At 43.6% G+C, this 24,827-nt stretch overlaps 1 protein-coding gene across 2 annotated transcripts in view; it reads right to left on the reverse strand.

The window, feature by feature from the left end:
• LOC130835676 (ATP-binding cassette sub-family C member 4-like) overlaps positions 1-12,628 on the reverse strand; it is a 175,740-nt gene extending 163,112 nt beyond the window's left edge. For both annotated transcript variants that reach the window (XM_057707374.1, XM_057707373.1), the window contains exons 1-3: positions 12,549-12,628; positions 8,047-8,157; positions 7,389-7,509 (exon numbers count right to left, since the gene is read on the reverse strand). In XM_057707374.1, the coding sequence (XP_057563357.1) occupies positions 7,389-7,509; positions 8,047-8,157; positions 12,549-12,628 (312 nt within the window). The remainder of the gene's footprint in view (positions 1-7,388; positions 7,510-8,046; positions 8,158-12,548) is intronic.
• Positions 12,629-24,827: the final 12,199 nt, after the last annotated feature.

The following is a 24,827-nucleotide window of genomic DNA, read 5'->3' on the forward strand; positions in this document are numbered from 1 at the left end:
TGGGGAAATCATAACCATTAGGATTCTAGATATGCCTTCAGTCCTCTTTTACACAGTGGTCTTCATCCTGACTGCACCTGAACATCACCTGGGAGGGCTTAAGAGCACTCTATGCCCAAGGCCCAGCCTCCTGAAACTCGTTTAGGTTCATCTGATTAAGGATGGAGCCTGAAGTTCCCTCTCCATGGAAGATTCTGGATGAACAAACTATCCCCATGTAAGCATCTGCTATCCTTCTCTCCTGCAACATCTGGGCATCTGAACCTGGAGAGGATGCATACCTGATTTAAAGGACCTAGAAGTACCACAAAGGTTTGAACCAGAGTTCCATACCATATATCATGCTTCCAAGAAAAATCCAAACTCTTGAGACTCCAGTGGTGAATTAAGACCTTTCATTCAGCAGAGTAGGAAAAATTAAATGTTCAGAAAAGAACAAATTTAAAGATGAATCAAAATTTGTTTTGAAAGTCACCTCTTAAAGGAGAGGAGTAATTACAATGGAACTAACAAGGATGTCAGCCTTCTTTAAAAAACAGCCTCTTCTATTAATTTGGCTTTGTAACTGTGGAAACATTATACAGTATTTTAATTATAAAACAATTAAAAAAAATCAGTTCCTAAAATTTCAGGGGAAAATTAAACAAAAATACCTAAATACATACCCATCTAGTATGTTAATTTGAAAACAACACATTCCCTGTGTGATACACCTACCTAAGGACAATATGAACTACAAAAAAAAGCTCTGAATTCTTTCCAGAAGTCATATTATGGGTGATACTGTTCATACTATAAGATTTTAAAATGAACAATTACATTGATATCATTGAGAAATGGAATTAGACATGGGATAAAAGAGAATAGATGATGGGAGGAAAGAAATACAAATCTAAGATTAACAAGATAAAGTAAAAACATGAGTGACCTGAATCTGATTTGGATTGGAAATAACCACAGAAATTCATGATTTGTTTACCAAAAAAAAAAAAGTATTCTAGCTTTGTTCAATCAAAAAGCTGAGAAATAATAACCAACCCAGCAGCAATGAGCACCTCTAATGCCCAGACTGCAGCCTCTAAATATCATTTCCCCCTAAAAGGAGCCAGGGCTGCTTGGAGAAATAGCTGGAGCAAAAGCTATACAAGATGAGCTAGAAACATCTTGCCATACATATCAGAAAGCAAAAAAACTAGCAAAATTCTAGGTTATTTGCAAAAGACTTAGGACCCAACCTGGATAGCTGCCACTGGCCAAAGATGGCCAAAGGTTGGCATAAGCATAACTGTTGTAATGGACTGAAGCACATCAGAAATGCTTAAATCCATGAGCTCAAACTGATACTCATAAAAACAAAGAAAATAAACAACAACAACAAAAACTCATTAGGCCCAGGGGGGAACCAATTCATTATTTTGAAAATTAAAGAAGAGTGAAGAATATTAAGAATGCCCCCTGCCCTTACTATACGTATTATAGCTCAGGGTAACCAAAGAGTTCATAATGACCAAGTTTCTCTTTTTAGAAATATTTCAGCTACTAAATGAAGAAGGTAAGAATTAGAATATCACCACTCTGCAACCCCTAATGAGTTAACATATCTTGAGCTATGATCATGAATACCTCCAAATGTTACACACAAAACAGCAAGGCCTTATCTACTTCTTAAGGGATGTACACAACACTATAAGCCTACCTCCTACAAAGAGGAAAGGGGGGAGAAACCTGAATGAGTCAGATCAAGCTTCTGGATCTAACCACCAACTTAAGGTACCAGAGGAACATGTTACATGATACAGGAGAGAGACCATCAGCCAAATCCAGACTGTGGGAATTTCTACAGGACAAACGACCTGTTTTCTTCCATTTAAAATAATAAATAACTGAGAGGGAAAGGGTGTGGGTTGAAGGCGATAGAAAAGCAACCCATACATCCTGCATAACAAATGATCCTTATTTGATCCTGCCTCAAACAACAAGGGGGATAAAAGACAACTGTGAGCACTGGCTAGATATTGATATTAAAGTTAATGTTTATGCGTAATAATGGGATTAGGATTGCATAGACAGAAGATTCCACATCTTTTGATACAGACTAGAATATTTATAGATAAAAAAGATGTGATATCTAGGAACTGCTTCAAAATAATCTTGGGACGTGAGAGTAGAGGTTCAGATGAATCAAGATTGTTCATAAGTTTCTAATTATTGAAGCTGGCTTAGGGTCACATAGCAGCTTATTTTCCCTCTACCCTTCTGAATTCTTAGCCGAGACTCCCTGTAATAAATGACAGAATAACAAGAAAAAATCAAAGAGAAGTTTATTAATATGTATACCTCCTGCATATGTGAGAGATACCAGGAAAACTGAGTAACTCCCTGAGATGGCCCAAGCCACCACCTCAAATACCATCTCCAGGTAGAGACAACAGAAAGCTTGGTGGGGGTGTGGGGGAGCACTTATAAGAGGTTAATAGGAAAAGGAGCTTAAACTAGGGTAGGGTTGGGTTTGTTATGGAGATTTAAGCCTTCTTAACAACTTCTCCATTGACAGGATTCTTCTGTGATTTAGAGCCATTTTTCTCTTTCTAGTACAGAGAGAAAGACACCTTTACAAATGGAGATTTCCTTTATCAAAGTAAATGTCCCTCACAGAAGGGTAACTTCTACTCTGTCTTCAAAGCTTTTCCTGTGTCTATTTCTCATAAAACAAATAATCGGTTCAAAATAATCTTTATGCCAAAGAGGCATATTCTGGGTGACACATCCTGCTACCCTTCAATCCTGTTCTATTTTTGTATTTTTAAAATGTTCTCTGAAACCTACAGAGAAAAAAACCCACCACAGGAAGCAGTTGACAGAGGAGCACAGAGCTGCTAGAAAAAACAGGTACTCCTGACTCTGACCAAAGGAGGGTGGGGGTGAGTGAAATAGGTGTGGGAGATTCAGTGCAAACGTCCAGTTATAATATAAGACACAGGGATGAAATGTACAGCATAGGAAATACAGTCGATAATACTGGAATAGATTTGTATGGTGAGAGATGGTAACTAGACTTATAGTGGTGATCATTTTATAGTGTATAAAAATATTGAATCACTATGAGGTACACCTGAAATTAATGTAATATTGTAAGTCAATTACACTTCAAGTAAAATAATTTTTAACGGTACAATTAAACTCTTACACATGCTTAAAAAAAAGAAAGGAAAATGGATTGAAAAGCATCACCCTCATTTATGACACAAGGTCATCACTGTGGATGTTACTAACATCTGATGGCTAATGCTATGCACTTAAGAGCCAGCAGGGGGCACACAGCAGGTCTGCTCTGCAGGTCCCCTGTGCACTTTGCTCAATGCTCCCTCCTCTGCTCCTTTGCTGTGTGGTCCTCCGTGGTTGCTCACAGCCCACAGAATCTTTGCTACCAGCAGACACTCCTTAGTCTTCTGGGTTGAGTGAAAGTGAGGGAAATTTGGAAGAAGGGGTTGGAAAATAAATGCAAAGGCCCAGTATAGCTCTTGGGGAACCCATCCTGAATCAAGGCACAAACCGCACTGTGGAACTCAGAGGATTCTGCTTATTTCCTGCCCATCAGCTGAGTTCCAAGTACCTTCCTACCTCCTCCACTGGGACCAGAGACAATCAGCAAAAGTGTCCTTGAACAAAGGCCAAGTGACCAAACAAGCCTGGGCCATTTCTAAGGGTTCCAGGAAGAGACCATAACCTCCAGTCACTCCTCCCCTCTCAGAGGAAGGTACTGGACAAACCCGTGCTTGCTCTTTGAGGTCATCCCACTTTCACAGCAGCAGGCAGAGACCTCATCTTTTAGAGAGAAGGCCCTGATGACCTGGGGAGGCGGCCTTTGTGTCTCTGGCCCAGGCAGAGATTTTAGGCTCCTCCTCTCTACCCTGAGGGTCCTGGGCAGGCAGAGACCTGTCCTCCCAACCCGTGGTCCCCATGGAGGTGCACACAGGCGCCAGGCATGCTGGGAACTCGCCCGCTGCTCTGTTCTAATTAGGGGTGGCCTGCAAGAGCTCCACGTTCAACATCAGCCTGGTGCTTGTTTCTCCAAGCATTCCAATCACTCCTCAATTCTCACAGGACAGAGGTTTTCACATTTCGAAATCCTAACCTTAAAAGCCTCACCGTGGACTGCCGTCACCTGCCTTTTCCCACTGGTGCTGCCAGTTGGTGGGGAGTGGGGGTGGGAGGGGGTGTGTTCTGCGCTGTGGGTGGTCACAGCACGCTGCTTGGGAATCATGGATGATCCACGAGGCGTTCTGTGCACCAGAGGAACTAAAAGAGGCCTGGAGGTCACAGAGGAAATATGTTTGCATTTTAGAGAATCGTGGACTGAGTACAGATCTTCCACTATCTCAGATACAAAGACCAGCCACAGCATACATAGAAGGTCACAAAATGGGAAGATGCTTCATAAAATCAATTATTTAACAATATTGTTTCCATCTAACTCAGTAACTAGCTTAAATCACCAAAAACTCATAACTGCACCTGGAAAAGATCTTTGAAATGTAACAGATTCTTACTATCTTTGTCATGAGAAATCATTTCTTTCTAACTTCTCCAAGGAGTGTCAACAGGCAAGTCTAGGAAAAGAAGAGTATTTTTGCTTGGATTTCAGGTTTCTTTTGGCTGTCAGGAAAAAGGAAATGCAAGGTTCACTTCTTGAGCTTTAATGACCCACAGCTCCATGGACTTCACTGCAACAGAACTAAGAGCTCTGCCAGTTATTATCTTATTAGAATGAGCATCATATGCCAGCCCCCACACTCACCTAGGGAATCCAGGCCATTGTCTACTTTTACACTGTAAACCACCAAGACACTGGCCTGAACAGCACAAACAAGCAAGCACCCTCCTGGGAGAAAGCCCAGCTCCACCTCACAGCTGATTTACCTGCTACCCACCTGGAACTGTCTGATTCCACCCAGCTGTCACCCTAAGACCTCAGGTGACTGACCTGGGGTTCTCATTCTCACCAAGCAAATGCACCCTCAGATTCACAGAGATACAGCTCTCAGCAAACAACCAGGCGCTCTCACTAAGTAACAACATAGAGGACTCGGCCTCTGCCCGGGTCATCAGTCCCAACGCAGTCATCATCCAAGACCCACTACCTTCCCACTGGTCCATCTCCAGGAGCTGGTCTAGAATGGTTTCTTAAGAGTATGGATGGATGTTTAGATGCAGTTCACCAGGGCAGCCACAGCCTCATCCACTTGGGGATCCATCTGAACGCAGCATGAAGCTGCTGCAAGTGTCAGCACCCGTCACTTCCGGCACCAGGGGAACTCGGTCACCAGGACCCCACCCTCATTTACGATCCCCAATCTGACGTGCTGCTCCAAAGAGTTCTTTGCATCCTATTTACTACCCTTAGGCCAAGTTCAGGATGGGTGTGTCTGAGACCCTGAAGACAAAGCTCTCAAGCCTTCCTGATCCTGGACAAGCTCTCAGTCACTGAGAGGGTCATTCTCAGAAGTCAGAGCACCTGAGATGGAACCTCAGTCTGTCCTTTATGCTTCACGTAACCACGGGCACATGATGTAACTAATTGGCACTCAGTGTCCTCTTTTCTAAAATAGGGGTAATATTATACCTATGACTTATTCGAATTAGCCAAAGGATTTAATGATGTTACAAGTAAAGTGCTTATAGCAGCTCTTGATACATAATATTGATATTTTTTTAAGTATGTACTGTTGTTATTACTGCACTACTAAGAGCACTGCTGTTGCCACCACCATGACTACTGAGTATAAGCTCCTGTTACTGCTACTAGTACTTCTAGTGCTACTACAGAGGATGAGCCCCCACATTTGCCAGGTCTTCAGCTCCCCAATTTTCTATGACCACCCAACAAGCAACCTCCTGAAAGAGGGGCCAGTCTCTACCAGTTGCCACCCTATGCAGCCCCCAGGCTTGGCCTTCCGGGACCCCCAGCAGGAAGTATTTCTGGGGCTGGACAACTTTGAAATCAACACTCCACCCTGCCCTTCCCAAGGCACTGCAGTATCTAGGTAGTAGGTGCCCTCTCTAAGGTGGCACTGGACACTGTGCCCCATGTACATCCCAACTATCTGGCACAGTGGCCAACCCACCTTTGTCATCAATGAGAACTCAATGTCCCAGGACCATCCAGTCACCTGTGAGCTGACAGATTCTCTGGTTTCTCCAGGTGTGTGGGGCAGACTTCACCTACCCAGCTGCCCACTGCCTGCAGTGCCCCTCAATACAACAGAGCCTTTTAAATAAGAGCCATGCCTCCCATCTACAAACCACCTGACCTGCCCACCTCACCCCCAACAAAATGTAGTCACCATCTTTACCTAAAACAACTCTTTCACAGCAACATGCATCTTCTATCCCTCCTGCTCTCAGACACTCACAGGCTGCCCATGCCCCTAAGGCAGCACTAAGGTACCACAGAGAACATGAGCCATCCAGGTGGGTCTGGAGCAGACCTCCAGCAGCCGCAGCCAGAACAGGGAGGCTGACTGACCCTGTGTCTCCAGGTGGAACTGTCTCACTGGGGATCTTAACCCAGAACCTTTAGGGTCATGGAGGTCACTGACCTCATGGCTTTCAGCCTTCACATCCCCTCCTACACCCTCTGCAAATGCCAGGTGACAAAGACCCCCCCTTCAACCAGCAATCCACCCCTACAGCCAGGGACAGAAACCAGCATGGGTGGTGCACGAATTTTCCATAATTCATGGTGAAGCTGGAGCTCCTCCCCACGGTGGGGTCTTCAGCTCTCAGTGCCCAACCCACTGGGAAGGGGGCAGCCTGGGGAAGGGTGTGCTCCTGGGAGCTCTGGGCAGCTCCAGCCCAGACACAGGGCCCAGTTCTGCTCTGCTGGAAGGGGAGAGGCAATGATACCTTCTTGGGAAAGCATTTATCAGATGTGATAAATGGTCAAGTTAATTATTATTTGCTGAGCGCCTGTAAAATGTCTTATGTTACTGGGGCTCTGGTCCAAACGTACTTCCTCCAACCCACAGGGCACATATTCCTTGAGGTTGTACTATCTTCTTTTGGTCAAGGATCACTCAGCATTTATATCATTAACTGATCACCAACAATTTCCTAACATGATATAAAATATCTTTCCTTTTCAGGGCCATCCTCCCATGACACTATGTTTTAATTGGTTAAAAGAAAAATAATAATCCCCCAGAGGTCCAGATCTTTAAGTATCTGTCCCTTCTAAAGATAAATACAACCGCTGAGCTACACTATGTTTCCTAGACAAGATTTATCCTTACACCTTAAGCTACTGGCCCTCTCCCCACCCATTCCACCCATCTCAGTACTGACCCACATACATTGAAAAGCAATGCACTGTATATAAAAGCTTTTACCTCAAGAAATGTAAAAATTCCCAAAACTAAGTAGGATTTCCAGTAACACTTTATGATTGCTTTTGTTAAAGAAGGCTCCCGTGCGTCCTTCTCGGCTCTCAGAACTTCTTGGTCCCAGTACCTGTGATGAGAAACAAAGCACAGTAATGAACAGCCCCTCCAGAGGCAAAACAGGGGAGGTGAGAGAGGGGAGGAGAAGCCTTTACTACAGGGTGCTGTGTGGCTGCCCCGTAAAGGCTGGCTAATTGCTTGCAGGGGTCCTGAAAGATGAGCCCTGCAGACCCTGAAGCACCAGAAAAACAGGCCTTGAGGGAAAGAGTCTCAGACTCGGGAAACAAGTTCCTGCTGGAGTCACAGCACCATGAGCAGCCCAAGAGGGCAGACCGCCTCCTCCAGGGACACCACCTCCGGGGACAGAGCTCTGCGTCCAAGGCCTGGGCTGCTGGCTCCCTCCACGTCCACAAACGCACAGGAAACACAGGGCCCCCAGCCTCCAAAGTGGGCTAAGCCCGGGCTCAGCCTGAGGGGGGTGAGCGTGCAGTGTCAGGGGAAGGAGGCTCCAGAAGAGCCCGGAGGAGGCGAAACCCACTCCACACCGTGAGCCACACGGAGACGTTCTCACTCCTCCTTCCCCTTCTCCTCTCTGCCTGCTGCTCACCCTTGCAGCTCTTCCCCAAGGTGCCTGGAGCCATCTTCCGGAAGCACTGAGTACATGTCATCTTCTTCTAATCTCCGCTTGTGGCCAATTTTAAACAAGGGGTTTAGCCACCTGTTAAAAATTAAGAGAAAAGGAGAGTGACGGATATCCATACTACACAGCACTGTCTAATTAGAATCCTACAGTCACGGGCTTTGCCAAAAAAAAAAGTCTACATTTTAAATATATAAGGATATGGGGGAAAATCAGGTATATGCCTATACACACACACATATATCAAGGTATAGGGAAGTCACTCTGGCTTATATAAAATAAAACTTAACTAAAGCAGCCTGTTTGTGGCCTTTGGAACATACATTGTACATCTGCTTTAATTATTAAGGAAAAATACATTTAGAAATCAAAATAAAGTAACTGTGGTTCAGGCACGCAGAACAGCTGAATGGCCACCGTGAGTAAGGCTGCAGACAGGTTCCTGTATCACTGAGGACTTCAACTTTCTGAACAGTATCAGACTCAAGGATACCTCCAGTCATTCTCAAAGCAGATGCAACCTTGTGGTCTTAAGATCTCCTTAGATCAGCTGTTAACACAAAGGAATTCTTACCGGGAATCACCTCACAGATATAACACCCTTGAGTCAAACAGGCTCTGGACCCTGACCTCCTCACAGCCCTGTCAGACTCCCCTCAGCCAGGACACTCATGCGAGCCTCTTTCCGAACCCAACCTTCTGAAGACATCCCAGAGATAAGTAACACCTTCCCAACTAAAATGCACGGGGTGATTCTTCTCATGGTCCTCCCTGGTATCACTCCCTGGAAGAGTAATTTCTTTTCAAATGTAACACAAGAAGTTCAAAAGGGCTGGAATTTTATGGACTGTTGGGTCTCCCATTGTCTGCCTCAGTCAGGGAATAAATACAGCCTCCCACACTTTCAGGGGACTCCACTCACAGGTGACAGCATCACCAAACTACAGTTTGATTCCTCCACGCCCATGCGTCTGCCCAGGGACATCAGGTTGCCCCCATTGACACCCAACCCTGGAAAAGGCGTATGTGTTGGTCAAATCTCTGTTTTCTGGGGACCGGACCAACCTTTCCGACATGAGCTCCCCACCTACAGGCAAGGCCGACTACACAGTCCCCATGCCTAAGGGCTCTCGGAACAGGATCTCACCAGACCCAGAGGGGCCTGGCCTACGGAGCCAGCACCCTGGATGGAAGGGCACCACCATCAGCCTAAACACAACTCAAGAAAACCCACAAACGGTGTATGGCCCTGAGGGGTATTGGTTCCTTAGGGCCCCTGTGGCCAGGGCCACCCATGGTTGGGCCATAAACTGCCTCCAAGAAAACTATACCAGCGGACACTGGGCGACAGGTGGTGCCCTCCCGACCCAGGTTACATCCAGGTTTTAATGACACTCACCCCACCTCCCAACCACAGGGGGCCATTCATCTAGTCAGGAGGGGAGCTGGACTGGTACCAGCAGGAGTGGTCACCCTTGTAGCATCCTTGGGGAGCCCAGCATGGGGAACAATTTATAACGCCGTAACTATAACAGAAGTCACTTGGACAGTGGCCTGGAGAACTAGAGAACCCAGGTCCAACTTTAGAATCAGACAATCTTCACTGCACCCTCTGGCCCACATGACCCTCCACCACTGCACAGCTCTCACTTACCTGCTGGCTGATCAAGGGGGAATTTGGGCCCCTGCAAACATTTTCTGTTGTTTCTATATTAACATGAGTGGTTAAATAGAAGACAGTGCAATCTGACTGTTAGAGAAGGCTGCCTGGCTACATTTTATCCAGAACAAGAAGGGCCTGACTAAACAAATTTGGGACAATGTCAAAAGGGCGATCTCCAGCTTCCCTAGGCTTCTGCCATTCTTAGGAGCCCTTACAGTTAATCTTCCTCTCTTGTTCTTTGGTCTATGTATGCTCAACTGCCTCATTAGTTTTATCACTTGGAGAACTGAGGCAATCAAACTGCAGGTGGTCCTTGCCCAGAGGTATGAGCAATTGGGACTCCAGAAAGATGACAGACTTATTTTAGTTGAATTAGGAAAAATTCTGCTCCTCTAACCCAACATATGACAACATCTGTGCTCAGCAGGAAGCCGTTTCAGAAGACCGACCTTCGCCCCCTCAGTGTCCCTCAGGAACGAGGAGCAGTAAAAAGGAAAGGGAGGAATTGTTATCAGGCTGTTGCCCCAGAATTATACCTCTGTCCCTCCCTCAAATAGAAACCACTGGCTCTTATCTGAGTTTCAGGCTCCACCATAAAAGGAGGAAGCTGCAAAGACAAAAATAAGACCTGGTTAGAAACAGCCAGGCCCAAGATGGCGGAAGACCTAACTGCCAGTAGACCTTGAACCTCATTACGCGCTCCCTGTGATATATTAGCAGCTAAATGACACCCCCACCAGTGCCAGGACAGTTGACAATGGCCATGAGAGCAACCTGAAGAGCCCATACAGGGCCTGAATAGGAGGGTTGCCTCAGTTTCAGGCCCAAACCACACCCCTGTTCTCAGATAAGTCATGAATATTCCTCCCTCTCCTGACTCCTTTCCCTCCCTTTTACCTCAACCTTCCTATACATACAGTGTCTCAGCCCAAACTGGGTTGAGAAGCTGATTTGTGAACTATTCTTCTTCTCCATTCTTTGGCCATTGAATAAAGCTTGTGCTGTTCTAGTATCGCCATTCCTTTAATTATTGGCTGTGAGAATCCGAGCGGATGAAGAACCTTCCCCGCCAGGATAAGGGGTCTTAGCCTGGGCTAGGACCCTGGCACAACTCCAGGCAACCAATCTGGTGAGAAGAACAGCAGTTACCTACACAAGGAACACAGGCTCGGGAGCCAGACTGCCTGCTTTGGGATCCTGTTCCACCACTTACTAGCTGTGTGATGGTAGGCAACTCACTCAACCTCCCTGCTCAGGGTCTTCAGGTGTGAAATAAGAGGTAACAGCCCCTTCCCTTCCAGCAGGAAAACTGGCAATGGGTGCCCATCAACATCCATGAGACGTCCTCACTTTCCCATGTCCACACACACACACACACTGTGAAAATCCACAGACAGAAGGTGCTTGGAGTGTTTCCTGCCCGGCCTGAGGTTAAGGAGATGTCTGCCGACTTGATTATTACTTATGTCAACCACTTCCTTCTTCTAGGCCCCTCTTTCCTCAAGGGCCATCAAATGGCCAAGAGACATAGCTACACACACTAAATACACCACAATCAAAACAAGCATAGGAGGGCCCATCCCCTGGGGATCCCCAGGCTGTCCCATAAAAGAAGGAAATTTCAGAATTTCGGACAGATGAATGGATTAGGGTCCAGAAACAAAAGATCTAGTAATCACGCAAGTGTGATTAAAGTGCAAAGCTTCAGGCCCACCTACTTAGTAGTCCCAGCTACTAGATGGAAAACTATAGTTAAGAGCTTCACCTCTTTGAGCCGTTTTTCATTGGTGTATTTCATCCCAGCTCAAGAACCCTTCAGTGGTTTCAGGACCAAATGATTCCTGGGGACGATCACCTACATAAAGACCATGCACTGCTTCTCTAAAGGCTAGAGGTCTGGATAAGACCCCCACAGGCTTCACGGACCCCATCCCCAGAGTGGCCTCAAAGGTGGAAGCAGAAATATTCACAATAAGGAAAGGGGCTGGTCAAGTACATACTCCAGTCGTCTCAGTGTGTCCCAGGCAAAAGCAAAACGTTTTCAAGAATAACGTCCCCATGCATTACATAAAATACACTAGTGTTTTTTACCCACAGGAAATTTGCTACAACTAGATATCAGGACACACAGTGAGAGCCACAGGAGGGGCGATGGAGGGAGGGAGAGAAGACATGGTCATAGACACAGGGACACAGGGAGCCCGATGGAGCTGGAAGGCAGCTGTCACCTAAGGAATATAGGGAAAGGTGGGGACATTACTGAAAGACCACAAAGGTGCAGGGCACTCATTAGATAAAGGAAGCTGTTCATAAACTGCTTGCCTAGGGAGAAAAAAAGGAGGTGGGGGTGGGTGTTGGGGAGATGCCGCTTTAGTTCAGAACTGCAAAGTCCTGAGAGGTAGGGGGAAGCTGGCTAAGAGTAGAGCCTGTCTGTGGGGCGGAGGGGGCGGGGGGTCCAGCCTGTTCTCCCCCGGGCGGTGACCCCTGGGCAGCCTTGTTCTCCGCCTCCCCACCTCCTGCTCCTGCGGCTCCCCCTGCTCTCTGGCGCTGGAGGCTGGCGGGGCAGCGGCGTCAAGACAGGGAGCCCCCGCACCGCCGCCCCCAGGCTCCCCGGGCCCCCCTTCCCGCCCCTGCCCCCGCCCGCCCCGCGTGCCCCGGCGCAAAGGGGAGCAGGCGGCCGGCGGGGGGAGGCTCCACCCGCGGTGGAAAGCGCCCCCTCGCCCGGCCCCGCGGCCCCCAAAGGCCCGGCAGCGGCAGGCACGGGCACCGAGGCGGCCGCGTGTGGCGGGTCGCGCGGGGCGCTCACCAGACGAACAGGCGCGAGCAGAGGTTCGCGCCCTGCAGCGGGCTGGCATTGGGCTTCACCTCCGGGTTCACCGGCAGCATCTTGCCGCCGGGGCGGGCGCGGGGCCGGGTGGCGCGGCTCTGCCGGCGGTGCGGCTCCCGCGGCTCCTGGAGGCGCCGGCGCGGGGCTGCTGAGGACGCGGCCGCCTCGCGAACCCTCCGGGGCGGGAGCCGGGAACCACCTGCTTCCGGGAGGGGAGCGCCGGTGCCCGCCCTGACCCCGCCGCCCCGCCTGCGCAGCCGCCGCGCTCGCCCCCAGGACGCCTGCGGCCACAGCCCTGGAGACAGGAGCAGCGCGCACGTGTGGGGCTGCGGGACGAAGAGCCAGCCTGGTGGAGGCGGCCACAAGCCGCAGGCAGGTGCCAGGCGAGGCCGCTCTTTGATGGAGGCGGGGAGGCGGACGGCGCCGCACAACCAACCCAGCTCCCAGGATAGCACCTGGGGGCACACTCTGCCCGAGTTCCTGCTCTGAGCCCAGGCACCCACCCAGCAGGGGGAGAGGGGAGGCTCAGGCTCTGCCCCACTCTGCTCCTCAGAAGCTCCCCAGGGGCTGCAGCGAAGACCTGGAGAAAAGCTGGAGGAAGGCATTAACAGCCCGCCCTCTGGGAACTCTGCCCTCATCAGGACCAAACAAGGGTACTGTGGAAGGTGCTCCAGGCAGGACCCTATGGGGCCTTCCTGGGACAGACCCCACTCCCACCTGATGTCCTCTGCCTGCCGCTTGTTTGTAGAAGAGCTTGTCTCCCAGGCCACCCCTGAGTCACAAAAGGCTGGCTCAAGAATTAATGATTGAAGAATGTGAACATGTAATAACAAAACAATTTAAACAATAATTCAGCCATATAGCAGTCACAGAATCTTTAGTTCTCCCTGAAGGCTATAGATAACTGTCTGATGCACATTCCTGAATTGTTTTGGAAATGCTAAAAAGCCCACCAGGTGGAAGAAGTTAACTGCATGATGACTATGATCCTGGGAACCTCCCGGTTAATGAGGACAACCTGTTATATCACCCTGTTCCTCAACAACAACCAATCAGAAAACAGTGCATGAGCTGATCAGGTACCCTGCACTCTCTCTTTCCCACAGCTTGCCTTTAAAAAACCTGCCCTGAAATCCACTGGGGGAGTTCTAGTCTACTGAACATGAGCCTCCTATACTCCTTGCTTGGCCCTTGCAATAAAACTTTCTCTGCTCAGAACTCCAACATTTCAGTTTGTTTGGCCTCACTGTGCATCGGGAACAAGAACTTGGGTTGGACAACACAACCACCAGCCAAACATGTGACCTCGGACAATAACAGGATTTAGCACAGATTATGTGTGTAGAGCTACAAGACTTAAGTAAGGAAGGTAACAGAAGAAAAGCTTAAATGATTTTGGAAGATGATTGCATGCTGTCATTGAGGAAAGCTTTTGGCATTTCATATGTTGCATTGTGATGGGAGGAGGGGACCTCTGTGAGATTTTTGTTGCCCTCTTAGATTGAGAAAGGAGAATATGGGGAGAGACTGCCTTATGATCTCTTTCATCATGAGCTCAAGGCTTGGACAAATAACAGTGGCATATGTTACAGAACACAGGTTATGCACATTTCTGGGGACCTTACCTCACTTTTAACTCTAGCAATGCCCTTTTCAAGAAGGTATTATTATCCCTGTTTTGCAGATGAGAAAGATGAAACTCAGGGACAGCACTTGTTCAAGGTCTTTGAATCAGTAATGATGCATCCTGATTTAGACTCAAGTTCTAGTCCAGGATGGTTGCCTCTGTTAGATGGTCAGTGTGGGTGAAAAGTGCCTTAGAATATGCTGTGTGAATGAATGAGTGACTATAGGACTGAATGAACATCTTGGACTCCCACTCATAAGTATTTAGTTATTTGTGTGGCCATCTTACCAGCTCAGCAGCTTCTCTTCCCTTCCATCCTAAATGAAGAAGGATCAAAGTCTGTGGTGCTTATAACAAGATCAACTTATTATTCTCTGATAGTTTCCCATGTGCCTTGGCTAAATGGAGTTATTAATAATGGTGTTATTAATAATGGCTCAGCTCTAGTTATGCAAGATGAGTAAGTTCTGGAGAGTTGATGTACAGCAATGTGGCTGCAGTTGACAACATTGTACTATATACTTTTAATTTGCTAAGAGATTAGATCTTGTGTGTTCTCTACATAAAAAAGAAAAAAAGGAAAATGGTTAAGGTGTGAAGTGAGGGATATGTTGATTGGCTTGGTTGTGATGACTATTTCACATTGTATATGTAAATCAAGTCATCAGGTTGTACATTTAAATATATACAAATATTCACTGTCGGTTATACCTCAATAAAGCTGCAGGGGAAATGGATTCTAAACAAAGCTTTAATGTATTCATATTTCTTTTAATAAATCAAACATATAAGAATGGCAAAATGTTGATAAACTGCTTAATTTGAGTCAATATATTCTATTTGGTCTTCCTTTGAGATGTTATAATAATACTGGAAGCTTAAGCTGTTTTCAGTTTATTGGAAAACTAGTCCATTTTTGAGATGAGTTGTCCAGAAACTGCTAAGAATTGATAAAGATGTCCTAAGAAAACATGAAATCCCTGTTTTTATTAGGCTCACAATCTAGAACAAGAATAGGTAAAAAGGAAATTACAGCAAAATAATACAAATAATAGAATAATATAAATATACAAATATATTCATTCTCACCTATTAAGTTAGAAACAGTCTTTAAAAACCAGAATACCCCATGCTAATGAAGGAAAAGTGTGATAGGCACTATGATATACTATTGGTAAAATATGTTAGAATAGCCTTTTCAGAAAATAATTTGACAGTCTTTATTAGGAGCTTTAAAAATGTTCATCCTCTTTGATGCAATAGGATTTCTACATATAAGATGATGAAGGCAAAATGGTTAGTTATAGACAGCTATATACAAATTTATTTATGTACAAATGTTTCTCAGGGCAGTGCTTATTATAATAGAATTTAGAAACATCCTAACCTCTAAGTTCAGCAATAGCAAAATGATTAAATACATCATGAATCATTTTTAAACAAGTGCTCTTTGAACACGTACCCTACATCAAATACCCTTCAAATCAATGGGGATCAATGGTAAACAAAGCATATAAGGTTTATCTTCTCACAGTGTTTACACTGAAGTAGTGGAAGATAGGCAGTAGACAAGTAAATGAATGAACAAGATAATATCATGTTTGATAAGGACTATGAGGAAAATAAATAGGAAATGAAAGAGAGTGGTTGGAGCAACCCCTGGTTTAAATTGGGTAGTCAGGAAGGCTGTTCAGAGGAGAAACTTGAGCTGAAACAGGAAAACCAAGGAGTCAGTCTTATACAAGCTGGGAGAAAATAAATAAATAAATAAATACAAAAAAATGCATAGTATTGGATAACTTGGGGAGTGTAAATTTGTTTGTTTTTTTTAAAAAAAGGGAAGAGACGCCTCCTCTTGCATCTGTAAGAGAAGGGAGGACACTAGGCAAACTGCCACCCCCAAGACTGGGGAGGCCCCCAGGTGAACAGAGGAAATCAAGGCTTCCTGGAGCAGAGACTCAGAGTGAAACCACCAGGGGGACCTGTGTCTGGGGAGGACTCACAACACTGTGAGATTTACCTCCAGGAGCTCCACCAGGAACCTACAGAAAATACCAGAGAAAAGTCCCCTCAGGCCTCCTACTGGTGGGGGAAGGGGAGAGTAGCCAATTTTGAAATAGACCAGAGCACTCGGGTCTTCCTAACAAGGCCTGCACTCAGGGAAAACTAGTTAACCAGAGTCTAACCTGCTAGGGTATTAACTGAACTTTACTGACCTGGGGGAAGAGAAATCCCCAACTCCAGCTGGCCATTCTGTCCCACATACAGGAAGGGGTAGGGGAGGAACATGAGAAGCACTTGTGAAATTCACAGTCCAGAGGCAGAGGCTCACTGAGAGGTTGAGACCCAATCATGGGAACTGCCGGCCCTCACACCTCACCACCTCCTTACTAAGGCCTTGTTACAGCAGTTCCTTTAACCCAGGACATCACGTCTGCATATTAAGAAAAAGTTACAAGGCACACCAAAAAAAAAAAAAAATTGAAGAGACAGAGTGTGCATCAGTAGCAGCATGGCAGGGATGTTGGAATTATCAGACCAGGAATTTAAAAGCAACTATGATTAATATACCAAGGGCTCTAATGGATAAAGTAGACAGCATGCAAAAACAGGCGGGCTATGTAAGCTGAGGGATGGAAATCCTAAGAAAGAACCAAAAAGAAATGTTACAGGTAAAAAACACTGTAACAGAAATGAATAATGCCTCTGATGGGCTTATTAACAGACTGGACACAGGTGAGGGAGGAATTGCTGAGCTAGAGGATGTATCAATAGAATCCACAAAAACCGAAAAGCAAAGAGAACAAAGACTGAAAAATCCCAGAATATCCAAGGACTGAGGATCAAAAACAAAAGAATTCCAGAAGGAAAAGAAAGTAACAAAAGAAATATTTGAAATAATAATGATTGAGAATTTCTCCCAATTAATATCAAAAACCAAACCACAGGCCCAGGAAGCTCAGAGAACACCAAGCAGAATTAAAGTCAAAAAAACCCTATAACTAGGCATATTGTTTTCAAATTAAAGGAAAACACCTTAGCTATAGAGGAACAAAGAAGAACTACATCTGACTCTCCCCAGAAACCATGCAAACAAGGAGAGAGTGGAGTGAAAAAATTAAGTGTTGAGAGAAAAAAACACCAACCTAGAATTCTGTAGCTTGTGAAGGAGAATGTGAAGGAGAAATAAATACTTTTTCAGACAAACAAAAACCGAGGGACTTTGTTGCCATTAAACCTGACTTGCAAAATATTTTTAAAAGAAGTTCTTTATCAAGAAAGAAAGTCAGAAACTCCAATCTACATAAACTAAGGAAGAGCATCGAAGGAGGAGTGAAGGGACAGTTGTGCAAGAGGAACAGATAAAATGATATTGAAAGCTTTGAATAGCAGCCAAAGTGGAAAAAAAACTTGCCAAAGCTGCATCCTGAGAGTGTAGTGATGAAAGCAACAGAGAAGTTGTGAGGATTCTAGCAAAGAGACTATTAGACTCTGCCTGCCACTCCCATTGCTTCATTTCTCTTCCATGGCAACCACATGATGTGTGTCACCTCACCTGTGGACTCAGGATCAGCCAGCTCCTTGACTAGCACATTGACCCATGTTTATTGCACTGATGGCTAATATCTTTTATTGACTCAACTGTACGTTCTTGCTGGATTCCTAATGTTTGACTATGCCTGAGCATTGGTAACTAAGGATACTATTCTTTTTTACTTTGCAGTGGTTTCACTGGATTCTGCCTGGTGATGGTATTTTAATATTGACCACAGTCTACGTCACAGCAGAACCAAGATAAAGAGGTAGTTTTGTTTTTTGGTTTTTTTTTACTGCCTGCAGTGGGTTTCTCTGGATTCTGTGTGGTGAAAACATTTTACCATTGACAACAGTGCCAGACAGAGGACCCACGATAAGGCAGATAAGCTTTGGAAAAGAAGCAACTGGGAAAGAGCAACAGGCCTTTGGTCCAAAGCTGGTAGTTTTGGTCACAAAGCCTGAGGTGCCACCTCTTCAAATGAGCTGGTCTGTAAGGAAACATTTAACCCATGTCCTGTATCCAAGCAAATTTCAGAATCAAACTATATGGTACAGCTTGCTTGTATCCTGTGAGAGATGCCGCTTTCTCTAAATCGAAACCAAAATTCTGGATCAAAAGTTTTGACACCTTTATGTGTGTGTCATTTTTCATTTTTCAATAGCCAGGAGACTTAAGTCTTTACTGATTAATCAAAACAGCCAGGCAGGCTATTTCTAGTGCACATCTGTGTGTCCTATAGGACGTCAACCCTTACTCTGCTGCCCTCAAACCATTTTTCTTATTTCAAATTTAGACTTTCATCCAGCAACTAACTATCAAGCATTGCCATCCATCTCTGCCTATCAGTCAGCTGGTTCAGTTTCTATAAAACAACCATCTCTGTATTGTAATGGCACTTGTTTACAGATCATTGGGTGTTTCATTATATTGTCCTGTATTATTTTAAATGAATACATGGAAGATGCAGAAAATTAATATGCTAATAGTAACAGTAATGTAATTAACGCAAAGATGGAGAGAGCATGAAGTAGACCAAAGGAGGTGCCACTTCAGTCTGGTTTGGATGCATACTGGAAGTAAGCTCATTGATTATATGTTTAATTTTTTTTTTTAATTATTATTATTTTATTTTATTTTTTTGGGGGGTACACCAGGTTCAATCAACTGTTTTTATACACATATCCCCATATTCCCTCCCTTCCTTGACGCCCCCCCCTCGAGTCCCCCCCACCCTCCCTGCCCCAGTCCTCTAAGGCATCTTCCATCCTTGAGTTGGACTCCCTTTGTTATACAACAACTTCCCACTGACTATTTTACAGTTGGTAGTATATATATGTCTGTACTACTCTCCCGCTTCTTCTCAGTTTCCCCTTCACCCCCCGCCCCCTCCCATACCTCGAGTTCTCCAGTCCATTCCCTGTATCTGCTTCCCTGTTCTTGTCACTGAGTTCATCAGTACCATTTTTAGATTCCGTATATGTGAGTTAGCATACAATATTTGTCTTTCTCTGACTTACTTCACTCTGTATGACAGATTGTAGTTCTATCCACCTCATTACATATAGCTCCATCTCATCCCTTTTTATAGCTGAGTAATATTCCATTGTATATATATGCCACATCTTCTGTATCTATTCATTTGTTGATGGGCATTTAGGTTGCTTCCATGTCCTGGCTATTGTAAAGAGTGCTGCAATAAACATGATGGTACAAGTTTCTTTTGGGATTATGGTTTTCTTTGGGTATATGCCCAGGAGTGGGATGACTGGATCATATGGTAGTTCTATTTGTAGTTTTTTAAGGAACCTCCAAATTGTTTTCCATAGTGGCTGTACCAACTTACAGTCCCACCAACAGTGCAGGAGAGTTCCCTTTTCTCCACACCCTCTCCAACATTTGTTGTTTCCAGACTTTGTGATGATGGCCATTCTGATTGGTGTGAGGTGATACCTCATTGTGGCTTTGACTTGCATTTCTCTGATGATGAGTGATGTTGAGCATCTTTTCATGTGTTTGTTGGCCATCTGTATGTCTTCTTTGGAGAAATGTCTATTTAGGTCTTCTGCCCATTTGTGGATTGGGTTATTTGCTTTTTTGGTATGAAGCTGCATGAGCTGCTTGTATATTTTGGAGGTTAATCCTTTGTCCGTTGTTTCATAGGCAATTATTTTTTCCCATCCTGAGGGTTGCCTTTTAGTCTTGTTTATGGTTTCTTTTGCTGTGCAAAAGCTTTTAAGTTTCATGAGGTCCCATTCGTTGATTCTTGATTTTATTTCCATGATTCTAGGAGGTGGGTCAAAAAGGATGTTGCTTTGATGGATGTCAAAGAGTGTTCTGCCTATGTTTTCCTCTAGGAGTTTTATAGTGTCTGGCCTTCCATGTAGGTCTTTAATCCATTTGGAGTTTATTTTTGTGTATGGTGTTAGGAAGTGTTCTAATTTCATTCTTTTACATGTTGCTGTCCAATTTTCCCAGCACCACTTATTGAAGAGGCTGTCTTTTTTCCATTGTATACTCGTGCCTCCTTTGTCACAGATAAGGTGCCCATATGTGTTTGGGCTTCCTTCTGAGTTCTCTATTCTGTTCCATTGATCTTCCTTTCTATTTTTGTGCCAGTACCATACTGTCTTGATCACTATGGCCTTGTAGTATAGTTTGAAGTCAGGAAGCCTGATTCCACCAACTCCATTTTTCCTTCTCAAGATTGCTTTGGCTATTCGGGGTCTTTTGCGTTTCCATACTAATCGTAAGATTTCTTGCTCTAGTTCTGTGAAAAATGCCATTGGTAATCTGATCGGGATTGCATTAAATCTGTAAATTGCTTTGGGTAGTACAGTCATTTTCACGATGTTGATTCTTCCAATCCAGGAACATGGTATATCCCTCCATCTGTTTATGTCATCTTTGATTTCTTTCATCAATGTCTTAAAGTTTTCTGCATACAGATCTTTTGCCTCCTTAGGCAGGTTTATTCCTAGGTATTTTATTCTTTTGGTTGCAATGGTGAATGGGAGAGTTTCCTTAATTTCTCTTTCTGCTCTTCCGTTGTTAGTGTATAGGAATGCAAGAGATTTCTGTGCATTAATTTTGTATCCTGCTACTTTACTAAACTCATCAATGAGTGCTAGCAGTTTTCTGGTAGAGTCTTTAGGGTTTTCTATATATAGTATCATGTCATCTGCAAAGAGTGATGATTTTACTTCTTCTTTTCCAATTTGGATTCCTTTAATTTCTTTTTCTTCTCTGATTGCTGTGGCTAACACTTCCAAAACTATGTTGAATAACAGTGGTGAGAGTGGACACCCTTGTCTTGTTCCTGTTCTTAGAGGGAATTCTTCCAGTTTTTCTCCATTGAGAACAATGTTGGCTTTTGGTTTGTCATATATGGCTTTTATGATGTTGAGGTAATTTCCTTCTATGCCCATTTTCTGGAGAGCTTTTATCATAAATGGATGTTGAACTTTGTCAAAAGCTTTTTCTGCATCTATTGAAATGATCATATGGTTTTTATCCTTCAATTTGTTGATATGATGTATCACGTTGATTGATTTGCGTATATTGAAGAATCCTTGCATCCCAGGGATAAACCCCACTTGATCGTGGTGTATGATTTTTTTAATGTGCTGTTGCAGTCTGTTAGCTAGTATTTTGTTGAGGATTTTTGCATCTATATTCATCAGTGATATTGGTCTGTAGTTTTCTTTTTTTGTGACATCTTTGCCTGGTTTTGGGATCAGGGTGATGGTAGCCTCATAGAATGAGTTTGGGAGTGCTCCGCCTTCTGCAATATTTTGGAAGAGTTTGAGAAGGATAGGTGTTAACTCTTCTCGAAATGTTTGATAGAATTCGCCTGTGAATCCATCTGGTCCTGGGCTTTTGTGTGTTGGGAGATTTTTAATCACTGCCTCAATTTCCGTACTTGTGATTGGTCTGTTCATGGTTTCTATTTCTTCCTGGTTCAGTCTTGGAAGATTGTATTTTTCTAAGAATGTATCCATTTCTTCCAGGTTATTCAATTGATTGGCATATAGTTGCTTGTAGTAGTCTCTCATGATGTTTTGTATTTCTGAGGTGTCCGTTGTGACTTCTCCTTTTTCATTTCTAATTCTGTTGATTTGCATCTTCTCCCTTTTTTTCTTGATGAGTCTGGCTAATGGTTTATCAATTTTGTTAATCTTCTCAAAGAACCAGCTTTTAGTTTTATTTATTTTTCTTATGGTTTCTTTCCTTTCTTTTTCATTTATTTCTGCTCTGATCTTTACGATTTCTTTCCTTCTGCTCACTTTGGGGTTTCTTTGTTCTTCTTTCTCTAGTTGTTTGAGGTGTAAGGTTAGGTTGTTTATTCGATCATTTTCTTGTTTCTTAAGGTAGGACTGTATTGCTATAAACTTCCCTCTTAGAACTGCTTTTGCTGCATCCCATAGGTTTTGGGTTGTTGTGTTTTCGTTGTCATTTGTTTCTAGATACTTTTTGATTTCCTCTTTGATTTCTGTAGTGATTCCTTGGATGTTTAATAGTGAATTGTTTAGCCTCCATGTGTTTGTATTTTTTGCAGTTTTTTTCCTGTAATTGATATCTAGTCTCATGGCGTTGTGGTCTGAGAAGATGCTTGATATGATTTCAATTTTCTTGAATTTGCTGAGGTTTGATTTGTGACCCAAGATGTGATCTATCCTGGAAAATGTTCCGTGTGCACTTGAGAAGAAAGTGTAGTCTGTCGTTTTTGGATGGAATGTCCTATAAATATCAATGAAGTCGAGATGGTCTAATGTGTCATTTAAAGCTTGTGTGTCTTTATTGATTTTCTGTTTGGATGATCTGTCCATTGATGTAAGTGGGGTGTTCAAGTCTCCCACTATAATTGTGTTACTGTCGATGTCCCCTTTTAAAGCTGTTAGCATTTGCCTTATGTATTGAGGTGCTCCTATATTGGGGGCATAGATATTTACCATTGTGATATGTTCTTCTTGGATGGATCCCTTGATCATTATGTAGTGCCCTTCCTTGTCTCTTTTAATAGTCTTTACTTTCAAGTCTAATTTGTCTGATATGAGTATTGCTACTCCAGCTTTCTTTTGACTTCCATTTGCATGGAATATCTTTTTCCATCCCTTCACTTTCAGTCTATATGTATCCCTTGGTCTGAAGTGGGTTTCTTGTAGGCAGCATATAGAAGGGTCTTGTTTTTGTATCCATTCAGCCAGTCTGTGTCTTTTGGTTGGAGCATTTAATCCATTGACATTTAAAGTGATTATTGACATGTGTGTTCCAATGACCATTTTCTTAATTGTTTTGGGTTTGTATTTGTAGGTGTTTTCCTTTTCTTGTGTTTCCTACTTAGAGAAGTTCCTTTAGCACTTGTTGTAAGGCTGGTTTGGTGGTGCTGAATTCTCTTCACTTTTGCTTGTCTGGAAAGCTTTTGATTTCTCCCTCAAATCTGAATGAGATTCTTGCTGGGTAGAGTATTCTTGGCTGTAGGTTTCTCTCTTTCAGGACTTTCAGTATATCCTGCCATTCCCTTCTGGCCTGCAGAGTTTCTGTAGAAAGGTCAGCTGTTATCCTGATGGGTTTTCCCTTATATGTTGTTTGTTGCTTTTCTCTTGCTGCTTTTAATATTTTTTCTTTGTGTTGAATTGTCGTTAGTTTGATTAATATGTGTCTTGGTGTATTTCTCCTTGGGTTTATTCTGTATGGGATTCTCTGTGCTTCTTGGACTTGGTTCATTATTTCCTTTCCCATGTTGGGGAAGTTTTCCACTAGAACCTCTTCAAAGATTTTCTCAGACCCTTTCTTGTTTTCTTCTTCTTCTGGGATGCCTATAATTCGAATGTTGGTACGTTTAAGGTTATCACTGAGGTCTCTGAGGCTGTCTTCTAGTCTTTTTATTTTTTTATCTTTTTCCTGCTCTGTGGCGTTTATTTCTTCCATTCTATCTTCCAACTCACTTATTCGTTCTTCTGCCTCAGTCATTCTGCTGGTTAGAGCATCTAGAGTATTTTTAATTTCAGTTATTTTGTTATCCATTGCTGTTTGTTTTTCTGAGTTCTTATGAACTGTTTCTTGTACTTTCTCTAATTTGTTATCGAGATTTTGTATCATTTTTACTATCATTACTCTAAATTCTTTTTCAGGCATTTTTCCTATTTCCTCCTCATTTATTTGGTCTTGTGGGTTTTTTTCCTGCTCCTTTGCATGCATGGTGTTTCTTTGTTTCCTCATGGTTGTCCAAGCTTTTGGGGTTGCTTGTCCTGGCGATAGAGGTGTTTATAGAAGACTGTCCAAGCCTCAGACTAATGTCCAAGTATTGGATTAGACGAATATTCAGTCTAGGAAACACATACATGTATAAGACACACAATTATTGAATCCGTTAGGACATAAGGCTCTAGAAAGACCTGACAGAACCCCAGTGTGCTATCAGATATTCAGAGAGAAACCCAGCAGAAATTGACAACTGAAACAGAACAAATCAGAGACAAAAGCAAAAGCAAACAAACAACAAATAACACCCTACACCTACAAACATCAATCCAGGGAGATTTTGTAAGCTAGGATCAAATATAGAAATGAGCTGGAGTACCACCAGAGAGAATGGAGATTCTCAGAATGTAATTAGACAACTGTACTAAGAACTAAGATAAAGACAAAAGCCTAATATTAATACCAAGGCAGTGCATCATCTGGAGAATAGAGCAAGGAGTCTGAGCAGACCGATAGTGTTGCTTATAAGTATGTTAAGATAAAATACACTTAAAATGGCTGGAAGAAAGGGGAACAGAAGAGCATAATGTGGTTGGAAATATGCAAAGAAAAAGAAAGGAATAGAAGTGTATAAAAGAAAGGGATGAAAGGAAAGTATGAAAGATATTTTGTCCGTACTACCAAAAACTTAGCTAGATATAGAAGTATTTTAAAAGGCAAAAAAAAAAAAAAAAAAAAAAGAGTAAAAAATATCCTTATAAAATTATGTTGTAAAACTTGTAGATCCCTTAGGGCTAAGATCGTATTTAATAAATCAAAAAAAAAAAAAAAAAGAAAAGAAAAAAAAAGAGAAAGGAAAAAAAAAAAAAATCCAGAACTGATCCCCGAATGG

Source organism: Hippopotamus amphibius, chromosome 14 (assembly GCF_030028045.1).
Source record: "Hippopotamus amphibius kiboko isolate mHipAmp2 chromosome 14, mHipAmp2.hap2, whole genome shotgun sequence".
Taxonomy (NCBI): domain Eukaryota; kingdom Metazoa; phylum Chordata; class Mammalia; order Artiodactyla; family Hippopotamidae; genus Hippopotamus; species Hippopotamus amphibius.